This window comes from Ahaetulla prasina, chromosome 3 (genome assembly GCF_028640845.1).
Source record: "Ahaetulla prasina isolate Xishuangbanna chromosome 3, ASM2864084v1, whole genome shotgun sequence".
NCBI classification, from domain to species: Eukaryota; Metazoa; Chordata; class Lepidosauria; order Squamata; family Colubridae; genus Ahaetulla; species Ahaetulla prasina.
Genome location: NC_080541.1, coordinates 181,039,594 through 181,064,227, shown reverse-complemented (window position 1 = coordinate 181,064,227; position 24,634 = coordinate 181,039,594). Strand labels below are relative to the sequence as shown.

The following is a 24,634-nucleotide window of genomic DNA, read 5'->3' as shown; positions in this document are numbered from 1 at the left end:
TTGTTTAGCAGAGTGATATATCTCCTTCCCCCTTCTGTCTACAATTTAATGATATAAGCCACTTTTCTCCTATCTGGCTCCTGTTGTGACTACAACACCCATGATGCAATGGCTTGTTTATATCCTGCCCTTCTGCTGCAAAAGAACCATTCAGGACAACTTAAATATTATTTAAATTAGCTTTCATAGAGCAGCAATATAAGATAATCATCAAAGGGACTGCCAGGACCAGCTATTAAAAATAAAATAGGATCAGAAAGTTGGACACATATCCCTGTCAGAGGGCTGGCTATCCACTCGTTGCCTGTATAAATTCAGGAAACTTGATAACCCAGCTTGTTTCTGGGTTACCAGCTCAACAGTGAAACTTGTTTTATTGGTAGATTTAGTTTTCCATAATATTCATTCCAAAACTGCCATCAGCTAATTTGAATCCATTAGTGCCTATATAGTATCCTTCAACAGTGGCAAACAGTCTTAATTAGATTTAGGGAAACTAACTTTAAAAAATAAAACACAAACCACTTATGAGCCACTTAAATCTCAAGTCTGGATCCAAGACAATTTCTTGGCTTACACATTGCATTAAGCCATAGTTTGTTCAGAAATTAACTAACATTGATCAGTGAAGGGGTCACCTTGCCTTTTGGGTAGAAGATTGCAAAGTTGGAATAAGATAGCCAAGAGGTTTTTGCCCCACCAAACATATTTATATTGATATATATCAGAGGTCTTCAAACTTGACACTTTAAGACTTGTGGACTTCAGCTCCCAGAATTCTCCAGCCAGCATATTCTGGGAGTTGAAGTCCACAAGTCTTAAAGCTGCCAAGTTTGAAGACCTCTGATATATAGTATCCCGATCAAGGCTTCTGAGCAAGAACAGAGTGTGATCTGCATAGACCTGCATAGCCAACAGGTGGCAACAAAGAGATCCAGTTGTTTGTAATCCAGAAAAAGTCTGTGTGGAGGAAAGCAACGTTTCAGGTATCTTGCATCCAAACTATGTAAGGTTATCAGCAATATACAATATTTTGGGTGCCTGCTGTAAAAAGAATGCTAGCTAGAATTTTTATTTTTTTATTTTTTAATTTGCATTTATATCCCGCCCTTCTCCAAAGACTCAGGGCGGCTTACACTATGTTAAGCAATAGTCTTTATCCATTTGTATATTATATACAAAGTCAACTTATTGCCCCAAACAATCTGGGTCCTCATTTAACCTACCTTACAAAGGATGGAAGGCTGAGTCAACCTTGGGCCTGGTGGGACTTGAACCTGCAGTAATTGCAAGCAGCTGTGTTAATAACTGACTGTCTTAGCACCAGAGCCACCAGAAAGGGAAGGTTCAGTTTAACATTTAAGAAAAGTGGAAATATCAGTGTTTATTTATTTTTTATTTATTTAATTTTGTCATAACAATATACACAAGGATAACAAGCATAACACAAAAGATTATATAATGTATAAACATATATATGGGGAGAAACAAGGTAGTATAAGCATACGCGGGAGTTTACGCGGGAGTTTACGCGGGAGAAAACCCGAATAACCAAAGATCTACATACAAACACCCGCGAAAACCTCAGAAAACATATATATATACATACATACATACATACATATATATATACATACATACATACATACATACATACATACATACATATATATATATATACATACATACATACATACATACATACATACATACATACATATATATATATATATATATATATATATATATATATAGGAAGAAACAATAGGACAGGAACAGTAGGCACATTTCTGCTCTTATGCACGCCCCTTTGTGTTTGGCGTGGACTTATTCATTCTGGCACCCTTTACATCAAGGATGAAGAACATGGATTGGAATCATTGTCTTAGAAGGAGAGAAGGACTAAGAAGTATGGTACATATGTAACAAATTGAGGAATGATTCCACCATATGATTGGCTGTCTATAGTTTCACCTGCTAGCAACAAAATGTCCCATTGCATAAACAGTATGTGCTGTATTACTAATGTTTGCACTGCCATCTGCTGGCATATTTAGGTTTCACCTTTAATCCTCACGTTTTATATATATATATTCTTTGATCATAACATGTGGATTTGGAAGCAGAACAAATAGACATCTAATACGGTATATTCTTAAAGCTTTCAGGGAATATGCCACTCAGAGTCACATTCAAGTGAAATAGGCATCTATATTTATTTATTTATTTATTTATTTATTTATTTATTTATTTATTTATTTATTTATTTATTTATTTATTTATTTATTATTTAGATTTTTATACCGCCCTTCTCCTGAAGGACTCAGGACGGTGCACAGCCAGAATAAAACAGTACAATATACAAATTAAGACAAAAGTTAAAATAACATATTCAATAAATGGCCGAAAATTTAAAACTGTCAAATTTGACCCATAAAATTCATAAAAATACCCCAATTAAAATTATTAAAATTCAAAAAGTTTAAAAATTAAGCCAGTCCCGCTTGGATAAACAAGTGCGTTTTCAATTCACGGTGAAAGGTCCAAAGGTCAGGTAATTGACGCAAACCAGGGGGAAGTTCGTTCCAGAGGATAGGTGCTCCAACAGAGAAGGCCCTTCCCCTGGGGGCCACCAGCCGACATTGCTTGGCGGACGGCACCCTGAGAAGACCCTCTCTGTGTGAGCGTACGGGTCGGTGGGAGGCATAAGGTAACAGCAGGCGGTCCCGTAAGTACCCGGGCCCTAAGCCATGGAGCGCTTTAAAGGTGGTAACCAACACCTTGAAGCGCACCCGAAAGACCACAGGTAGCCAGTGCAGACTGCGCAGGAGCAGTGTTACACGGGAGCAACGTGTGGCTCCCTCAATCACCCGCGCAGCTGCATTCTGAACTAACTGAAGCCTCCAAGTGCACTTCAGGGGTAGCCCCATGTAGAGAGCATTGCAATAATCCAGACGAGAAGTGACAAGAGCGTGAGTGACCGTGCATAAGGCATCCCGGTCAAGGAAGGAGCGCAACTGGCGAACCAGGCAGACCTGGTAAAAAGCTCTCCTGGAGACAGCCGCCAAATGGTCTTCAAACGACAGCCGTCCATCCAGGAGAATGCCCAAGTTGCGCATCCTTTCTGTTGGGGCCAATGACTCGCCCCCAACAGTCAGTTGCGGTTGCAGCTGACTGTACCAGGGTGCCGGCATCCACAGCCACTCCGTCTTGGAGGGATTGAGCTTGAGTCTGTTTCTCCCCATCCAGACCCGTACGGCTTCCAGGCACCGGGATAGCACTTCGACAGCTTCGTTGGGGTGGCCCGGGGTGGAAAAGTACCGTATCGTCAGCGTACAGCTGGTAACTCACCCCAAAGCCACTGATGACCTCGCCCAACGGCTTCATATAGATGTTGAACAGGAGAGGCGAGAGAATCGACCCCTGAGGCACCCCACAAGTAAGGCGTCTCGCGGTCGATCTCTGCCCTCCTGTCAACACCGTCTGCGACCGGTCAGAGAGATAGGAGGAGAACCACCGATAAACGGTGCCTCCCACTCCCAAACTCTCCAACCGGTGCAGCAGGATACCATGGTCGATGGTATCAAAAGCCGCTGAGAGATCTAACAGGACCAGGGCAGAGGAACAACTCCTATCCCTGGCCCTCCAGAGGCCATCCACCAACGCGACCAAAGCTGTCTCCGTACTATATCCGGACTGGAAGCCGGACTGGAACGGGTCTAGATAGATACAAATTTAAATTTATAAATTTAATAAATAAACAGAATAACAAAAATGTTAGGATTGTAGGCTAAGACTGAGCAACTGAAATAAAACTCCAGAACAAGGGACATCAACTATAGCAGAGATGTCAAACTCACGTCATGGTGGCATCATGTGACATATTTATTTATTTATTTATATTTATTTATTTATTTATTTATTTATATTTATTATAAATTTTTATTGGGACTTTCCCCCCCCCTTCGCTAAACTGGGTGTGGGCGTGGCCAGCACGGGCCCAGGAGTTTGACAGCCCTGAACTATAGGAATCAAATTGACTTCTATTTCATGGAGTGTGTGGTGGCCCAGATTTGTTCCATAAACATTTTAGCTTCCAGTTTAAAGTAGACCTTCCCAATCCCTCATGGTCTTTTTTTTTTATTCCCCCTTCATTAGTGCAAATGAGGAATCGGCACCTCAGAAACTTAATAAACAGGTAAGAAACATCTTCTTATCCACCCTTTAGCTCATAGGCCTCACATACCGCATATGCCTCTATGCCATTTTGAATTTCTCTGCTTACACATTGTGAGGCTCCTGAGATTAAAATGTTGATTTTCAAACCTGTGAAGTATCATGTCTTAAAATGTCATTCAATCATCACCATGGCTGGATACCTTGGTAATAAACAAGCTTTAACATCATTAGTGTTGAAATGGCCAATAACTACATCCTGATCATTATTTCCTGCATTTCAATCCCACCCTTCCTTCAACAGGCACTTGCGTAAGGTTGTTCCATAACTCACAGCTTTATGCTGAGATCACTGTCCTTCTCATGTAGACACATATTTTTTATGGATAGGTGGGCACAATCCCCAGAGTTAATCCCTGTTTATCATCCTACTTTATTGCAACATCTAGCCTTAATTGGATAAGCTACCTTCTGTCTCCCTGCATAGACAGAAGGCTGAGATTGCTAATCTGAACAAATTAATCTCATAAAAGAAGATTGCAGGCATCATTCACATCACCAACCCCTTATTTGCAGACTCTGCACTAGCACCATTTTTCAAGCATATTTCTCAACCGCATGACCTGCATTTGATCAGTCACAATTAATTATAGTTTATGACTAATGGGATTGACTGTAAGGTAATCTTGATCCATCTGCTTCCTCTGTGAAGTCTTTCTGAGTGACCTCAATCTCAGAGGAACTGTGCTGTGGTGTTTGAGAGCATCTTGTATGGTCTCACAATCCCGTTTAACACATAATGGAGCGATAACCGTGCAGTGATCCACCTAAAGGGCACAATCAATGTAAATTTTTGAAAGCTTCACATCTCTTCAAAAGGTAAGATATGCTACGAAAAGAAGATGAAGGCGGGTGGGGTAGAAATTTTGGCCTTGAAGCCATAAAGCTTGTGTCATCAAAGTCTGTGATGTTTCACAAAGATTCTAGATATTGCTGTGATGCAAGAAATAGGCATTCCCTATTTTTAGAGTTATACAATCCACCAGCACCAAATCCTCTCTCCATCTTTCAATGAAACACAGAGTCCTAATCTCCCAATCACATTAATCCGAACTCCTGTATAATGTCCAGGATAATTGTAAACAGTCTTTGATAATCTGTAATAAATACAGCCAATGGTTCAGATTTACCAACTGTGTGTGTGAGTGAGTGAATGAATGTGTGTATTCATATCTGATCATACATATGCTGCAGCCTTATGCTATTACCATTGTGTAATAAAGGAAGAAAGTGGTGTCTTTTACCTCCACCCCTTATTATGTCATCTAATAGTGGGTGAGCATGGTAATTCTTTCTGCTTCCTTGTATTTGAAAAAGAACCTGTATGTGTGTGTGTGAGAGAGAGAGAGAGAGAGAAAATGAGAACCTAGTGATAGGCAATTCACAATAGGTGAACAATCGCCACCATTTGATCCAGGCCCATTTTTGGTTCCTTCATAAATCATACCAGCAACATTCTTAATGCAGCAGCAAACCACAAGACATAATGGTGCAACCTTTCCTTCTTCCCTCTATAAAGACAAGCAGCCAACAAGGCTTTGAATGATTTTAACCAACAACCTTCCCAACCTCCAAAAAATTTAAGTGCTGTATCAAGTCTGGTAGCAACTGCAGCACCCCATATCTCCAAAACATCCAAATCCAGCCAAAAATGTGCTTTCCCACCTTAATTTTAAAATTGCACATCACGGCTTGGAAGCACACAAATTAGGTATGCAACTACATAACACAACATTGCCTGCATGCTTTCTTATTTATCAAGGACCTTGTAAACCTGTCCTTGTCTAAAAGTCTTGCTTTCCTATAGTTTGTGAATACTCAAGTTGATTAGCCCCATCATTTGAAAGCAAAGGTGACGTAACTGCTTTAAACTTGTCCTATAAAGAAATGCACACTCTCTTCCCACAACAGACCTATGGAATGGATATGGGTTTCTGTATCTGGAGTCCTTCCTTAGCCACTTTCAAGAAATAATGTTTCAGGAGTTGTGTCTCACATCACAGTATAACTTGGCTTTCATACAAACTCTGCAATTATATTTAAAACATTCTGCTTCCCTCGTGTGAGTTCTTTTGAACACGTGGACATCACTTTACATAAATAAATAGGAATCAATAACTTTCACTGCTTAAGTCTTCTTATATCTGACAGTTCCGATATTGTAGCTACAAAGCAACAAAAAAGCTTAGGAATATTCCAATAAAATTTGTACTGGTTTATTGAAAAGGATCTCACTGCAATTGGAGATAAATAACATCTGGTCTTGCCATGACATAAGCAAATGAAGTGGGGGTGAAAATCCAGAGATTCTGACAGTTCTAGAGAAATTTTGATTAGTTTGCAGAACCCGGCAAATACCACCTCTGGCTGGCCCCAGAGTGGGGTGGGAATGGAGATTTTGCAATATCCTTCCCCTGCCACGCCCATCAAGCCACGCCCACAGAACCGGTAGTAAAAAAAATTGGATTTCACCACTGAAATGAAGCCATCATGTTTTCTCTAACATCTAGGCTGAGTTACAATGTTCGGTCTTCCTGCTAGTGATATGCACAGGTCCAAAATGCACAGGTACTGTATATGTGCTACCTTGCTCAATAGTAGTAACTGTGAGAGGGATCTTGAAGCCCTAGTGGACAACCATTTAGATATGAGCCAGCAGTGTGCAGCAGCTGCCAAAAAAGCCAACACAGTTCTGGGCTGCATAAACAGAGGGATAGAATCAAGATCACGTGAAGTGTTAATACTACTTTATAATGCCTTGGTAAGGCCACACTTGGAATATTGCATTCAGTTTTGGTCGCCACGATGTAAAAAGGATGTTGAGACTCTAGAAAGAGTGCAGAGAAGAGTAACAAAGATGATTAGGGGACTGGAGGCTAAAACATATGAAGAACGGTTGCAGGAACTCGGTATGCCTAGTTTAATGAAAAGAAGGACTAGGGCAGTGGTGGGATTCAGCCAGTTCGCACCACTTCGGGAGAACCGGTTGTTAACTTACTGAGCAATTTGGTGAACTGGTTGTTGGAAGAAATCATTAGGGCAGAAAACCAGTTGTTAAATTATTTGAATCCGACCACTGGACTAGGGGAGACATGATAGCAGTGTTCCAATATCTCAGGGGTTGCCACAAAGAAGAGGGAGCCAAACTATTCTCCAATGCACCTAAGGGTAGGACAAGAAGCAATGGGTGGAAACTAATCAAGGAGAGAAGCAACCCAGAACTAAGGAGAAATTTCCTGACAGTTAGAACAATTAATCGGTGGAACAACTTGCCTGCAGAAGTTGTAAATGCTCCAACACTGGACATTTTTAAGAAAATGTTGGATAGCCATTTGTCTGTAGGGTTTCCTGCCTGGGCAGGGGGTTGGACTAGAAGACCTCCAAGGTCCCTTCCAACTCTGATATTATTATTATTATTATATCCTTACTTGACCCGCTTAATAAACAATTTCTTGTTTGTTTGTTTGTTTGTTTCTTTGCTATCAATTGGAACTCTGACTGGTAAGTTGTTTTAAGGATCATTGCTATCTTTAAACTTTGGTTATGCAATGGAATTTTCTAGGCTTTATTGTCTTCATTTGTTTTTAAATCGGTGACTTTAATAATGAGATTATGTTGTATGAACATTGCCAGTTAAATTCAAGCAAGTGTGATGATGTTGAAAATGGTAGCAATAAGTTAAGATTTCCTACCTATTTTTCATATTAGCACTCTCTAGATTTTAATATCATTCAGATGAAGGATACTCCAGATGTTTCTGCATTGCTGCCGCTTCTTCTCACATGCCTATTTACTTTTAAAATTATTGGTGGAAGAAAAAAAACATAAACATTATATTTCTTGGTTTCCATGGAGACTGCCTGTTAAATTCTGTCAGCTATCAAACACAGAACATCAGATGTTGACTCCAAATACAGGGATTGAATATACATCCGTAGAAAACACTGTGGAGGGTTTTCAGTACAATTCTAAACATACTTACACCAGTGTTTCTCAATTGTGACAACTTGAAGAGGTATGGACTTCAATTCCCAGAATTCCCCAGCCAGCACAGCTGGCTGGGGAATTCTGGGAGTTGAAGTCCACACCTCTTCAAGTTGTCACAATTGAGAAACTCTGACTTACACAAAGGTAGATCTCACAGAAGATGCACAAAACTGTTGTTTAAAGCAAAGTCAGATTTCTTGCTGTTGTAATAAACATTGCCTAGAAAAATGTTACAAACTTTATTACTCTGCTGTTTATCAAATGCTGAAATCCCTGACAATGAAAGAAAAAGCCTTATCTTATTTACATGTTGAAGATATCATCTCAGTCCTCATTGGTGCTATTTAACGATCCTTAATAAAAGTTGTCCATCAAATAATTACTAAGTATTTTTGCCATATCTGGGACAAATCATTCCTACTTTTCTGTGCCACATTTCAGATCTTGATTTCAGTGTGCTGAGGTAGTAGAAATAGTTTACAAATACCATCTCTCTCCTCAACTAATTTTGCCCTTGCTTCCAATAATTGGACTGAGACGTTGAGCTTCCTACTTGAAACAGACACTGATTCACATATGTATTCTTCTGTGCTGGGTAGATTTTACTTCTAGGATACATACTGAGTTTCCACAAAACTACCTTTCTGTTATACAGTTTTATGGAAATTAGGTTATCAAACACAATTATTGAGGTCACATAACACCAGAGGTGGGTTTCAGCAGGTTCTAACCAGTTCTGAAGAACCAGTAGCGGAAATTTTGAATAGTTAGGAGAACCAGTAAATACCACCTCTGACTGGCCCTGCCCCCATCTATTCTCTGCCTCCTGAGTCCCAGCTGATCGGGAGGAAATGGGGATTTTGCAGTAACCTTCCCCTGGAGTGGGGTTGGAATGGAGATTTTACAGTATCCTTCCCCTGCCACACCCACCAAGCCATGCCCACCAAGCCACACCTACAGAACCAATAGTAAAAAATTTGAATCCAACCACTGCATAACATGTTCTGCCAAAAGAAACCATATTATGAGTGGTTTATATTAAGACAGTGGCTGAGATCCTATCACACACTGAGTCAAATCCATTTTAAGTTTAGTAATATGAGGCAAATCTACCCAATAAGTAGCAATTCTTAGCAGAAGAAACGGAGATATAGAGCAGGTAACTAGAATACATTGTGATATTTATGTAATCTCAAGCTTTTCCCACAAAATTTTCCTACCTTGCAAATTGCTGTATGCAGTACCATATCATTACATACATGTATTTTGCACAATATATCTGAAGAATGATACATATTCATTAGTTTTTGGCAAAATTCCAGCTGATACAATGAGGCTAAATATAACCCATATTACTTATTATGACTTACTATGAAACTGAATCAGACAGTTTCTCCATAGATTTCATTAGCCATCAAAGGTAGAGCTAATCATTGTGCAGCCCAAAATAATTGAAGGCTCATTAAAGATGGGTGGAGTTGGCTCTGTCCTTGTTCAGTACTGTTCCTAACAGGATGGTTTCACCAGGTGTAGCTCAGCTACCACAAATCTGGAGGACCACTAGATGGCAGCAGAGAGATACCTGAAGCCTTAATTCATTTAATGGCTGCAGAGAGTCACAGCCCTATTTTCATCACATTTTCTTTTTGCTTTTTAATTGGAAAGGAACGAAACCCAATTTCATTTGGGGGGTTATAACATCTTATTATTTGTTCATTTAAATTTTGAAAACTTTAACTTGAGTAGAAAGTAATTATTATTAGCATTGCTTTAATTACCTTTCTTATTTTAATTTGTTTTTGCTTCCCATTCCCCTCTCCTTCCTCTTTTTCTTCTTTAAATTTCTAACCTTGTTGGTTAGGAAGAAAAAAAACCATGGTGATGTGATTATGGTTTACTTCATATGTTTTGAAAAACCAGTAACTATATTTTAAAAAATCTTTTTCACCAACTCATAATTTTAGAGGCATCAGCCCTGGACTTGTGGGATTGGCAGTAGTAGATTGGTTTTATGTATTGGCTGCTTTGTTTATTTTGTAATATGCCCATGGCTGCAAGCCTCTTTGAAATTACTCATTTACTTCTCCTCCTGGTATTTGTCACTTATAAGTAGGCCTGAGTTATGGTATCTTTTCACACTGTGCAATCATAAAAGACTGGTTTGTTCTTAGGTTTTGATTCAGAGCCAACCCTCACATCTCCCTTCTTTTTTTCAGGCAACCAGTATGGGTTGCATTTGTGTGACACAAATGAACACACATTAACAAAAACAGAAGCATCCAGCACGAGCCATTGTATATGTTCTCATCAGCATAGGTCAAAAACTACAGTTCCGATACTGTAAATCAGCTATTTATAAATTCTGTTCTCAGGATAAATGTAACATTAATTTTGCTTTTGGTGACCAATATAAATATACTCATGCATTTTCTAACAGTAAAGACTAGATAAATACACTGAAGGCAGAAAAGTTGAGAACATAATGTTGGGACAGAGGAAAACTATCACTACAAGGCAAGATTTATAGGATCTTTTCCAGATTTTTAATTTTTGGTGCAAGGGAGGGAAGGAAGGAAGGAAGGAAGGAAGGAAGGAAGGAAGGAAGGAAGGAAGGAAGGAAGGAAGGAAGGAAAGACAGACCTGTTTTGGTGGATCCTAATGTACAATTACATTACACCCGTCCGGGACACGGTGGCTCAGTGGCTAAGACACTGAGCTTGTCAATCGAAAGGTCGGCAGTTCAGCAGTTCAAATCCCTAGTGCCATGTAACAGAGTGAGCTCTTGTTACTTGTCCCAGCTTCTGCCAACCTAGCAGTTTGAAAGCATGTAAAAAATGGAAGTAGAAAAATAGGGCCACCTTTGGTGGGAAGGTAGCAGCATTCCGTGCACCTTTGGCACTTAGTCATGCCAGCCACATGACCACGGAGATATCATCGGACAGCGCTGGCTTTTTGGCTTTGAAACGGAGATGAGCACCGCCCCCTAGAGTCGGGAACAACTAGCATATATGTGCAAGGGAAACCTTTACCTTTACCATGTACTATGGTCAGCTCAGGTGTCAATGGCCTGTTTGCTGATAATGTCCTTATCCCCTGCCACTCTCTATGTGGACTTTTGTCCCCACACTGCCCCAAAGTCTGGTGTTCTGAACCTTTACTTTGAATACTGTTTCTTAGTGTTCCTCCATACTCTTTATCAGATGCTTTGAAGCAGAGATTCCAGAGGTAGAACTTTCTATATCCATAGCAAGTTACAGAGGTCTATCCCACATACGATAACCCTGTAAAAGCCTGCATTTTCTCTTTGAGTATTACTAAGCAATTTTTAAAAATTCTGCAGAGATTTCCAATAAATGCCCATATCTGTCATCAGAACTAGTTCTTTCCTGTAGTCAATACTCAACAATTGGGTGCAGATGTTTATTAAACAGAGGTACTTGATTTGTTGGAGGACACTGATGGTATTCTTTATGTAGGATAGTTATCACGTTGTAAAATTAACATAATTTAATATAGAGACCATTTTATCATTAAGATACTGCATCTCCATCACTTTTTGCATCTTGTTTCTACCTGCAGCCACCCATCTGCTGGAGCAGAAGCTGAGGAAGAAATTGAAAGACACTACACTGGAGGCAAAGCCTAAAAAATCCAGAGTGAAAAAGCAGGAAAAATCAAGCTCTGCAGAAGAAGCCAATAATACTTCAGTTACTAGTAAGGAGAGGACCAAAAATTCATTATCATACCAGAAATATAGATATTGGTCCATAAAGAAGACTCAGTGCTGTTATCTTCTTATTTGGTAGCAGACGGGCACAGAATTATTGAGCTTTCAGGTCATCCTGCTGGCAAAAAGCATGTGGGGAAGGGTGATTGGAACTGCTACTGTTATGTTTGTGTCAGAAGCACCTACCAAGGCGCTTCCGAGTTGAAAGGGTTAGCTGGTGACATCACCCAAGGGGGCTCCCTTCATGTCCATATTATTTTCCTACCAGAGTGGTACCTATTTATCTACTTGCATTTTTTCATGCTTTCAAACTGCTAAGTTGGCAGGAGTTGGGTCAAATTGATGGGAGTACATTGCATCACGGCTCGCACTCTTGGGTTTGAACTACTGAAGTGTCGACCTCTCAGTGATCTTTGGACTCAGTGCCCTAACCACATGAGCCACTGTGTCCCCTTGGAAAAATGGCTAGTCCATACTCAGAGGTATAACCTCCATCCTTCTCTTTCTCCTGGGTTTCTGAACAACTGAAATGTTAGTATATAGACAAAAATATCTCTTTCTATCAAAACACTTGACAGATGAAAGTAGGACTGCTAATATTTTAATGTTTTCAGTTTACTAATTAATATTTATTTACTACACATGCTAGATTTATATGCTACCTTTCCTCAAGAAGCTCAAGGTAATACTCATCACAATACTTCCTCACCATAATGACTCCTCTGTGGCTGATGGTGGACTTGAACCTTTGCCTCCTATGTTCTAGTCCAAAGCTATAGCCACTATGCCATGTTGGTTCTCCATAAGGTATTTCATTTCATGAGCTAACAAATATATTCGTTCTGAAGAACAATAAACACCTGTTTGTATCTGCTGGAAAAAAAGATCTGCATATAAGTTTAGTACATAAAGGAAAAAGAAGTAAAAATAACTAGAATAAGATCCTCCATACACCTTTGTCCAATTATGCCATCAGTGGAATAGACATGATAGTAACTTTATAAATATACAGTTGTTGGTTGTTTAAACTCTTTCATTCTTATTATGTCATATTATAATATAAAATGGAACACAGAAATCAAATCAATTTATACTCAAGAAAGCTCAGGATTTAGAGAAAAGATTGTTTAAATTTTGTAGGTGAAAAGATGGGACTTTCAACCAACTATTTGCCACTGTCTCATCTAAAAGAAAACAAGATGGGACAATAGCAGAAAAGAAAATTCACATGTCGGAATTAGGTTCCATCTGAATTCCTGTAGAGAAAGGAAGAGGGGTTAAACTTTCCCTCACACCCATGATTTTACACTGTCTCCAGTACAGATAATATTAATAATAATAATAACAGAGTTGGAAGGGACCTTGGAGGTCTTCTAGTCCAACCCCCTGCCTAGGTAGAAAACCCTACACCATTTCAGACAAATGGTTATCCAACATTTTCTTATAAATTCCCAGTTTTACTGGTAAAATGCTAAGACTAGTGGTACATGCTGCCCAAAAGAGGAAGGAGTATTTTCAATGGGTAAATCTTGACTGAAATGGCCTTCCATGGCTAGTATGGTACTTTGGATCCCCTAATTTTATGGGAATCTCTCCTGAACGTGTTAGAAAATGTTGTCTTCCCATCAAGTGTGATCTTAAGAGTGATCAGCTCCTAAGAGTGCAGATACCATATTGTAGTCAAATTCATTCAGCAAATACACATTAGCCAGGGCACACCCAAAGTATCCTGTAGCAATGGGGGTATTACCATCTTTTTGTCTCGATAATCAACACAGGTGAAGCGAAACATAGAACAACCTGATTTGATCCCAAAAGTCAAGGTATTTGCTGCTTTCCCAAAGCCATTCCATTTGTCCCATTGTCAGTATGTACCCCGTTCTTCATTTCTCAAATACCTGTCTTGACTCTAGTGTCTCTTCCTAAGCTCTTGTCAGAAATGTAAAAAAAACTAAAAAGGAGAAGCCACGAGAACAGGATGATGAGAAAGTCACATACGCCAGATTAATTAAGGATCCCAGAAAAGAGAAGGAAACCTCTTCTTCTCATTCCAGCATCAGCAAGACACCAAAAAAGAAACACGGTAAGGTATCACCAGCTCCTGGTTCTTACATTACAAGTAAGGACTTTTCTGTAGAACAGGGGTCTTCAACCTTAGCAACTTTAAGACTTGTGGACTCCCACAAGTCTTAAAGTTGCCAAGGTTGGAGGCCCCTGCTGTAGAACAGTATGGACTTCAACTCCCAGAATTCCACAGCCAGCAGGGAGGTGGAGCATGGAGAATGGGACATCAGTGGGATGTCGACATCTTTCTGGGAGTTGAAGTCCACACATTTTCAAGTTGCTGTTTCATAGGCAAGCTTGAAAACCATTGGCGTACAGTCAAAACATATTTTTTTTCTACCTGTAGATTCACCTTTTTGTAAAAACAAACAAACAACAACATCAGAAATGTGGAAACTGTGCTTTTCCAACATCATGATTGCATTTTTTAAAATGTAAAAAATATTAATTTAATCTCCAATCTGATGAAACGGAAAAATTCTGAAAATATAGCATTTCCTCACTCATGGGTACCTGCGTGGTATGGTAAAAAGAATAAATCAAAATGGCAGCCAGGACAATGTAATCACATATAAAAATGTGTTCCTTCCAGGTGAAAAACGTATGTTTTTTGACCACATTTTATGGACATCTCTGCCCCTAAACTATCCAGTGGCACGTATGGAGTGAAAGTATCAGTCAAATTTTATTCCTTTGATTGATTGAATGATTGATTGATTGATTGATAGGCTGCCCATCTCATCTAGTGGTAACAAATGAGATAAATGTAATTGTGAAATTGCAGTGATCTGTGAACAAATCCTTCATCACTATAACAATAGCTACTGCCAAAACAGAACATGAACATTATTAGCTCTACAACTAACAGAAACTATCTGTATGCAATACTTCAAATTCCCCCTTTTAATTGCTTAGAAACCTTTGCATTTTTAATTTTCTATCTATTGATCTCTATGTATTCAAACTTTTAGAAGAGTCTGATGATGAAGATGAAGATGAGGAGGAGGAAGACTGGGAGGAAGAGGAGGCGTCTGAAAGTGAAGAGCCACCAAAAATGCCCAAAAGAAAGCTCCTCAAAGCTACTTCATTGGACAAAAGTAAAGTGAGGAAGGCCAAAAGTAAAGGCAAGCTTGATTTTCAGGAACATTTATGGGTCACAGACAAGTTGGCTTAGATGTGGTTTCATCCAGTGGTGAAATCCTCCGCGGATTGCCACCGGTTTGCTGCCTGCGCATGTGTGGTACACGGCAAATGCGTGCCACGCATGTGCAGTGCATGCCAAAAACATGCTGTGCACGCATGCATAGTGCATACCAAATGCATGCTGCATGCGCAGACATGCACTGTGCGCACCAAACATGCATTTCATGCAGAAAAAGGAGGCTTAACAAGATAAGTAGAACAGCGAGGGGGAGAACGATTTAGATTCACTAGAAATCAGGATTTCCTGCTTTCTATCGAATATAAATCTCGCAGCACAGCTGATCATCAGAAATACCAGTTTGGATGAACCAGTAGCTTTTTTTTATTACCAGTTTGCCTGAACCGATAGCTTTTATCATTCACTACTGGTTTCATCCCCATGAGACTTCTACAGTTTTTAGTTATACTATACTATACTATACTATACTATACTATACTATACTATACTATACTATACTATACTATACTATACTATACTATACTATACTATACTATAGTTTTCAATTATTTCAATTAAACTATTCTACAATAGCGTTTGGGAAACCATACCCATAAGCTGCTATGTATAGAATAGATATAACCAGAATGAAAAGTTTATTTCTGTTTTCTAGTGCTTTGGATGTGTGGACTTTTCAATGGGCATGTTTTTAAAACTGGTTAAAGTTAAAATTATTTTTAACTATTGTGGAATTCACTTTTTAAGCGACTACTCTGCAAGTTTAGACAAAAAGAGTGGAAAATTTTTATGACACGGGAGGACCTGCACAAATCTAATGGCACGAATCGGCCTGAGATTCCACACAGGATGGGAAGACATTCGTAACAGCAAATAACAAGAAGATGTAAAACAAGCAATTGCTTTCCTCTATAACTAAAAGTGTAACTTCCTCTCTCCCTTCACCTGAATGTTTATTTATTTAGCATATTAGGAGGCCTGGTGGTGCAGTGGTTAGAATGCCGTATTGCAGGCAAACTCTGCCCACAGCCTAGAGTTCGATCCTGAAGGGCCTCAAGTTGACTCAGCCTTCCATCCTTCTGATGTCGGTAAAATGAGGAGCCAGAAGTTGGGGGCAATATGCAAACATTATTGCCCAGACAGTGCTGTAAAGTGCTATGAGGCAGTATATAAGCCTAAATGCTATTGCTATTGCTATATTTTTATCCTATGGAACCTCCCCCTCGTGACTCCATTGGCTTATGGTATATAAAATTACAGCATGTAAAAATGAAATTAAAATAGATTAATAAATACAATGGCTAATATTGTTCATAAAACCTATTGCTAAATTTACAAAGACCTTTCTGATTGGATGCCCTTGGGGAGGAAATATGTTTCTTGAAAGCTGCCCAAAAGAAGGCGACTGCTATTGAAACAGTAAAACAGTTCTCTGAGTCCCAGTCTTCCAATTTCTTTCAGGGTGGGCGCCTAATGCATTCTTTCCATGTTAGGCTGTGCAAGGTGAGCAAATAGTATTTGGAGGAGGTCTGGAATGAATGAAGAATGAATATCTGGAATGCAGGAACTGTGTATGGGTAGTCTAGAGAAAAGAAGGGGCAGGGGTGAAATCTACTTACCTTCCTTACTGGTTCAGAAGTGCACACGCCGTGCGTGCAGACCTTCTGCACATGCACGGAGGGTAAAAAACACATTACTTCCTGGTTAAAACCAGGAAATAATGACACCTGGGTGGGTGGGCGGAGCTTTGCTCCGCTATCGCTACCGGATCGCCAAACCACCGGCCACAATCGCTACCGGATCGCGAGATCCGGTCAGAACCAGGAGCATTTCACCCCTGACTAGGGGTGACATGATAGCAGTATTCCAGTATTTGAGGGGCTGCCAACTTATTTTCCAAAAACACCAGAAGGAAAAAATAAAAGGAAAAATGGATGGAAACTAATCAAGGAGAGAAGAAACCCAGAATTAAGGAGAAACTTCCTAACAGTGAGAACAATTAACCAGTGGAACAGCTTGCCTCCAGAAATTGTGGATGCTACATCACTGGAGGTTTTTAAGAAGAGCCTGGACAGCCACTTGCTCAAATTGTATAGGGTCTCCTGCTTGAGCAGAGGGCTGGACTAGAAGACCTTGAAGGTCCCTATTGCTCTATTTTGATTGATTGAATGAAATGAGGGCCCCATCTGTACAGCCTCAGAAAGCTACTGACAGCCCATGCGACAAATTCAGCTCAGGAAGCAGGCAGATAGACACACTCTCTACTAGCTGCAGTTTCTGAGTGACTTCACGTGAAGGAAATTGCAGGCAAGGGCATGAGTCATAGTCTTCAGCACCACATATGTCATAGAATTTTAATAATAGAAGAGGACTTCAATTAAATATTGTTTAATGTTTATTGGTCTTCCTGATATATACTAATGACTGTAATTATACTTGATTATATAGCGATATTGCTCAGATCTTTCATGCAAAGTACCGGTGATAGACCATTTTCTGTCTGAAAAACTACTTTATTATTTGGGTAAGGAGGATGAAGAAATGGAAGATTGTGACTTGAAATGAAAGAGTACATGATAAAGAGTAGGACTTAACAAATGGAAACAAACAAAAACAGTTGTATATCTGTACAGGTTATCCTCAACTTGCGGCTGGTTGCTTAGCAATCAAAAGTTATAAGAAATCCCCCAAAAGCTAGTTATGATCCCATTTTGAAGTTATGACAGCTGCACTCCCATGGTCACATGATAGGGTAGCTTTTCAGAACCTGGCAACCAGCTCATCTTTACAGTCATTTGCAGCATTTTGAGGTCACATGACCACAATTTTTGACTTTTTGTGCCAATTTCTAGCCTTTACTTCCAATTTCTGGCAAAATAAAAAATCACCCATTGCATAAAGTTTGCTTAATGGCCATAGTATTCGCTTAATGATTCCTATTCTCATTCTTTCACCTTGGACAGGAAACAAAGCGGAAGCTGGTATCAAGGCAGCAACTACAAAGACTCTGAAAAAAGACTCAACCTCTGTCTTCCACGTGAATGAGGATAACAAAGGCAAACGTGTCAAAAGCAAAGGTAAAAGGCTTTACATCCATATTTGCTCCGCTGACCTTACAGGCCCGTTGTCCAAAAATGCATCTCTCTAACAATATGGGCCATTCTGGATGCTAACTGTTGATAATGAGGCAGAGAAGGTATCACAATTGGATTTATGATTATGTGTGTATGTGTATGTGAGAGAGAATCTGAGGAAGGCAGTAAATGTGACTGCATTTTAAGTATGTGTGCGAATAGAAAAAATGGTTGAAGCCAGGGATAAAATGCTCCCGGTTTGGACCGGATCAGCTGATCTGGTAGCGATGGTGGCAGGTGGTTCAGAGAACCGGTAGCAAAAATCCTTGCACCCTCCATGCCCAGCTGAGCCGCACAATCATCAGAGGTTGTTTTTTTTTTTACTTTTAAAAGCATTTTTTCTTCAGCTGAAAAAATGAAGAGGTTGTAGAAAAAAATCTTTTAAAAGGCTCCTTTGACAATCCCAGCTGAGTTGCCTGATCGTCAGAAGCTTTTAAAAGCGTTTTTTTACAACTTCTTCGGCTGAAGAGGTTATAGAAAAAATGCTTTTAAAAGTAAAAAAAAAAAGTTGGCCATGCCCACTCAGTCACATTATTCCACCCCCCACCAAGCCACGCCCACAGAACTGGTAGTAACAAATTTTACATTTCACCCCTGGTTGGAGCCTGTATGTGAATACTGTATATGGGATGATGGGGGAGGAGGATATGATGCCACACCTGTCTGTATGACTCCACTGGCTTCAGCCAGATCCAATAAAAGGCAGCCCCTGGTGTATCATTACATTAGAAAGGTTCACTTATGCAATCCATGAAGCACATTTGTTTCCTACCTTTGTTCAATGTAAGTGCATGAAGGATTCAAAAATTACTCTAGAAGTAAGCATGAGCAGTTTGTCAAGGCTCTGACTAATGAACCCAAGCAAATCAGAACCCTGAGACTTGGCTTCTTCTCAAAGGTCTTCTTTATTGAGTACATCATATCGACAAAGCTTCAATGGAAAACCAATTCTAAATCTTCCTGTGGTTTCAGTATAATTAAACTGGGAAGTAATCCCATCCCCAACTGGTAATTAAACTAGGAAATAACCCCATCCCCAAGTGTCACAGGTCACGTTGGCCAATTGGGTTAATGGGCGGGCTCTTCAAGCACTCCTTCCCTGACCTTGTCTATTGCCAGTAGAGACGACCCTGGTTCTCACGAGAAAGCTCCCTGTTGTGTCTAGTAATGCATTGCAACCTCCTTCCCCCTGTGTGGCAACTGAAGAACATAAAGGTGACTGCGGCCAGGTTCGATTTGAAGTTGACACAGTTCTTAGAATTCCTCATGATGCCAGTGTTGAATCCAACATCAAGTGACATTACTTGGATAAATGATCTTTTCAGCGGATTCGGGACAAATTTGGCATATCTGCTAGGAAATTAGGTATTAATAGAAAGAATCTAATCTGATTAATTTCCCCCTGAGTTAAAAACTTCTCACTTAATAACTGTAGTGCAAAAAAATAGCGACATAGAAGATGATTCCAGTTCCAATGCCAAGACAACCAAATCGGAGAAAAAGAAGAGTGCGGCGTCCATGTTTCAGACTGGAAGAGAAGGCCTCAAGGAGAAGAAAGCTAAAAAGAAGGGTAGGTGCCGCATTTGCTGATAGAAATACCGAAAGAAGATACGTTCACTTATTCAAACGACCTCACACTCAGAATGCTTGGTACTGATGTGCTGTAAGTGAGAGTTGTGATTCATCTTGCTCTTATTTCTGCTATTTTGAAAAATCCCCACTTAAATAGTCAGATACTTCTTGCCACTTGCTGAAACTAAAATCAATATGCAAACCTTGTTATCTGGTCCATCAGTGACAGCTGCAAACTAGGAGCAGAAACAGAATTTTTTTTGAAGTGGCCCAACATTTGTGAGATGTCTTTCCATATAATACACATGTGCTTCTTTTTTAAAAAAATTTTTTTTATAAACAAACAAACATTTAATACATCGGTCATTCCTTCTGTGTGACATCTCAGTGTTTTCTTCATGGCTCCATCTTTTTGTTGTTTCTTCTTTCTTCATTTCAATTTAATCTATTACAATTTTTTCACAAGTACAATATTCTAATTATACAATTTTTTTACATAACTATAAATTGCTTATCTTTATCTTTTTTCTAACCAAAGTAAAATTGATCCCATATCTTAAAATATTCTGAATCCTCTCTTTCTTTGATCATCAAAGTTAATCATTTCTGCACAAGTAAAAAAAAAAATTTTGAAAATTTTTATTTTTTAAACAAACAAACATAAAAACATCTTCAATACAAATACACTGTGTCAGTTGGTTGAGTACAAATCTTTTGTGCAATTTCAGCAAATGTATAACATATGATTTATTTAGTTTTACATTTTATCAATCTGATATGTTCCAAATTTTTTAAATTTTTTAATAACTTCTCCTTCCAGGGGTAATTTCTTTGTTTTCCAGTTTTGTTCAAAAACAATTTTTGCTGCTGTCGTTACATGTATAATCAAATAGATATTTTCTTTACTGGTTTTCTCTGGGAGGATACCCAATAAGAACAGCTCCGGTTTTAAATCAATGTGGCGTGCTTCTTTTTTAGCAATCTTTAGGACAGGGTGCAAAAAGTACAGACTAATTACCAGTATATCTTTTGGGGGGCCTCTAGAGCATGCAAAATAGATGAGAGCACAAAACGGAGCAGCTTTTTGCATTTTGAAGGGTTCAGTTTTTGCTTTAAAGGGGGAGAAATTAAATTCTTAAAATTTACAAATACCCTTTCATTCTTAAAGTTCTGGAATTGCCACTAAGATACATGTTCCATCCTTCTCTCTACCATGCCCATAGACCGTGGCCTTTGAGCCAAAGGGAGATTGTATACCTTGCTTTAAAATGACATTCAAGACATATTTATTCCAGGCCCTATTTACATAGTTAATTATACTATAACATGTGTCTAACTAAGGTTTTATCTGGTATTTATCTTTATTTGTTTCCTGCTTGTTATATATACTATGTATTTTGTATCTGAAGCATATTGTAACTCACTTGGTAAAAGGTGCTTATCACTTTAAAAAAACAGGCTGAAAATCTGTTAGATAAAGTAAAGGCTGCATCCCCAGATCAATGACAAAAATATTTGCTTTTCTGTCAGTGACAAAATGGGAAGAGGAAATTTTGAGATTGCTGACGAAGGATAATCTAGATGTTGCTGTCATCTGTATAATCATCAGGTGGTTGCTAAAATCTTTTTTTCTACAGTTCCCGCCAAAGCCATGGAAAATGAAAGCGAGGAAGAGGTAGTCCATAAGAACTCCAACCGGAAAGGAAAAGCCAAGAAATCCAAAAAGGTAAGATTCCTAAAGGATGAAGCCAACGTCCTTGGCATACTAAAGCAGAAAATTGGGATTCCTGTCCTATACATTCATATTCCCAGCTTCCCTAGTTTATATCTCTAATATTTCTGTTTGATTTTACTCATTATTTATGAATCAATTACAGGTAGTCCTCACTTATTCACTGCCTCCTTCAGCAACAGTTTGAAATTACAAGGGTGCTGAAAAAGTAGGTTTACGACCTACGGTTCTTGAACTTGTGACCACTTCGTTAGTGTCCTCGTGATCACATGATTGTGATTTGGATGTTGCATGCATTTACAAAAGTCACAGCATCCTCCAGTCATGTGATTGCCATTTGACATCTTCACGGCCAGTTTCTGACAAGCAAGGTTAATGGTGAAGCCTGCAGGAAGTCCACAAGTTGCAGTCATGTAATACCTCGTTTAGCAACCTCTGCTGATTTGCTTAATGACCACAGTGGGACCGACCCTGTAAGTCCAGAATGGTCCATGACATTTCATTTTACAATTGCCATCACTAAGCAACAGAAGTGCTGGTTCCAACTACTATCGGTAAACAAGGACTACTTCTACACCTGAAAGTTGCTTCTTACATATTGGAATTTGCCCTGATACTTTGTTACAATGGCAGATAAATTTTTGAAATAAATGAATAACTAAATAAGAGATTAATCCCAGCCTCCATTTCATTCTCTCCCACAATTATGCAACCCAGCATTTTGTCATCATCTACTTATAGGACTGCACACATTAGAGGAGTGGTGGGTTTCAAAATTTTTTATTACCGATTCTGTGGGGGTGACTTGGTGGGAGTGGCATGGCTTGGTGGGTGTGGCTTGGTGGGCATGACAGGGGAAGGATACTGTAAAATCTCCATTCCCTCCCCGCTCCAGGGGAAGGTTACTGCAAAATCCCATTTCCTCCCGATCAGCTGGGACTTGGGAGGCAGAGAATAGATGGGGATGGAGCCAGTCAGAATTTTTACTACTGGTTCTCCAGACTACTCAAAATTTCCGCTACCGGTTCTCCAGAACTGGTCAGAACCTGCTGAAACCCACCTCTGCATCAGAGACAGAAAAGAAAGCACCTTTCAGAAACCAGCTTTTGGATACTATGGGACCTACTATGTCAGGAAGAACTATCGTAGACACAGATGGTTGGGATGTGATACTTGAAGTATCATCATTGCAATCATCAAAAAAAACCAGTGATGGATTTGTACTGGCCATGCTGGAATGCATAGAATAAGAGAGTTTGAGGAGAGGTGGGGGGGTGGGTAAAAAAATCCCCAACATCTTCTTTCTCTTATTGCTGGACTACAGAAAGAAGAAAGGCCACCTTCTCCAGTCATTGAAGAAGACCATCTTGAGGAATTTGTGCTGCAGCCAGCTCCTCATGGAATGACCATCAAGTGTCGTCTCACTCGAGACAAAAGAGGAATGGATCGTGGTCTCTACCCTACCTATTACCTTCATCTTGATAATGACAAAAAGGTGCGTGATTAAAGAAAGCAGCCTTGCCTTAGTGCAGGGGACTCCAACCTTGGCAACTTTAAGCCTGGAGGACTTCAACTCCGAGAACTCCCCTGGCTGGGGAGTTCTGGGAGTTGAAGTCCACCAGGCTTAAAGTTGCCAAGGTTGGAGACCCCTGTCTTATTGAATATGTAAAGATTGCCCCATATGTTTATATTGAATATAAAATTACATCCTCTGTCTTATCAGGCACCAAAGGCAACGTATGATAAGAATAGAGCCCATTAAAAGCGCAAGCAACAAAAATGATTTAGAGGAATGGCAAAACCACATGATATTAAGACCCCCAGAGGCACAGAAAGCCTTTAGCCTTTACTGTAAAGCAAGTGAAGGTGTCACGTTCTGTCCTCTGCCTTTGGAAGAAGAGAACCTCAGTCAGGGTACTGTTGTAAAAACACAACAAAATGCCCATCTTCTCTCTCTGGATCTTAGTCGGTGAGATAGGTTAGGAAAGTCTCCGATTCTGTTCGGACATTGCAGCACGGCTCATAAGAAAGAAGGCTGTCCTTTAGGCCAGTGGTGAAATCCAATTTTTTTTACTACCGGTACTGTGGGCGTGGCTTGGTGAGTGTGGTGTGATTTGGTGGGCATGGCTGGATGGGTGTGTCAGGGGAAGGATACTGCAAAATTCCCATTCCCTCCCCACTCTAGGGGAAGGATACTGCAAAATCCCCATTCCCTCCCCACTCCAGGGGAAGGATATTGCAAAATTTCCATTCCCACCCCACTCTGGGACCAGCCAGAGGTGACATTTGCCAGTTCTCCAAACTACTTAAAATTTCCGCTACCAGTTCTCCAGAACCTGTCAGAACCTGCTGGATTTCAACCCTGCTTTAGGCATATAGGAATGGATAAATGGGATGCTAAATATATCTCCTCTGAGAGAGATCTAATGTCAGCCTGTTTCAGTGGGCCAAAGAAGAAACGGTGTTTATGAAAATGGAATCAGTATATGAAAATCATAGGAAATGGGACATGAAGATTAATTCTCTCCCCACACCCCCACATCCACCCTCGCTACAGTTTTAGCAAAAAGAAAAACCCAGCTGTTTTGCATGTCAACTGACAGCTTTTTGGAAGAGAAAATTGAGAGCTTCTGTTGAAATGCAGATAGAAGATTCAAAGGGAGTTTTAATTTACAACATCCCTGTAAGAGATATCTAGAACCTAAATTATAAAAATAGAATTCTAGGAATGCTGTAATAATGAATATACTAATGCAGTTTCTCAAACTGGGTAGTGAGTTGAGCAATTTTCAGGGGCAAAATCAAAGCCAGGAGTGACTTTTGGCAGCACCTAGCAAGCTGTTGTGACCCAGGCCCAAGTAGGTAGTAGGAAACTCAGTCAGTGTAAAAACAAACAAACTTTATTAGAACAGCTGAGAATTAACTCATTCTCAGCATAGTCCAACTAAATTAAAGCAAATTCCTCCCAATACAAATTCCTCAGTCCTGTCGCAAACCTTGGTCCAATTAGGCAAACTGCCAAA

General features: G+C 39.7%; 1 protein-coding gene across 2 annotated transcripts in view; it reads left to right on the top strand.

Annotated features, from left to right (window-relative positions):
- Positions 1-24,634, top strand: part of TULP1 (TUB like protein 1) — a 61,282-nt gene that overhangs the window by 6,121 nt on the left and 30,527 nt on the right. The window contains exons 2-8 of one of the 2 annotated variants that reach the window (XM_058177605.1): positions 4,159-4,198; positions 11,803-14,033; positions 14,986-15,138; positions 18,137-18,250; positions 19,743-19,877; positions 21,517-21,605; positions 22,936-23,106. In XM_058177605.1, coding sequence (XP_058033588.1) covers positions 15,069-15,138; positions 18,137-18,250; positions 19,743-19,877; positions 21,517-21,605; positions 22,936-23,106 — 579 coding nt within the window. In that variant the 5' untranslated portion in view covers positions 4,159-4,198; positions 11,803-14,033; positions 14,986-15,068. The other variant, XM_058177604.1, reaches the window with a different exon arrangement.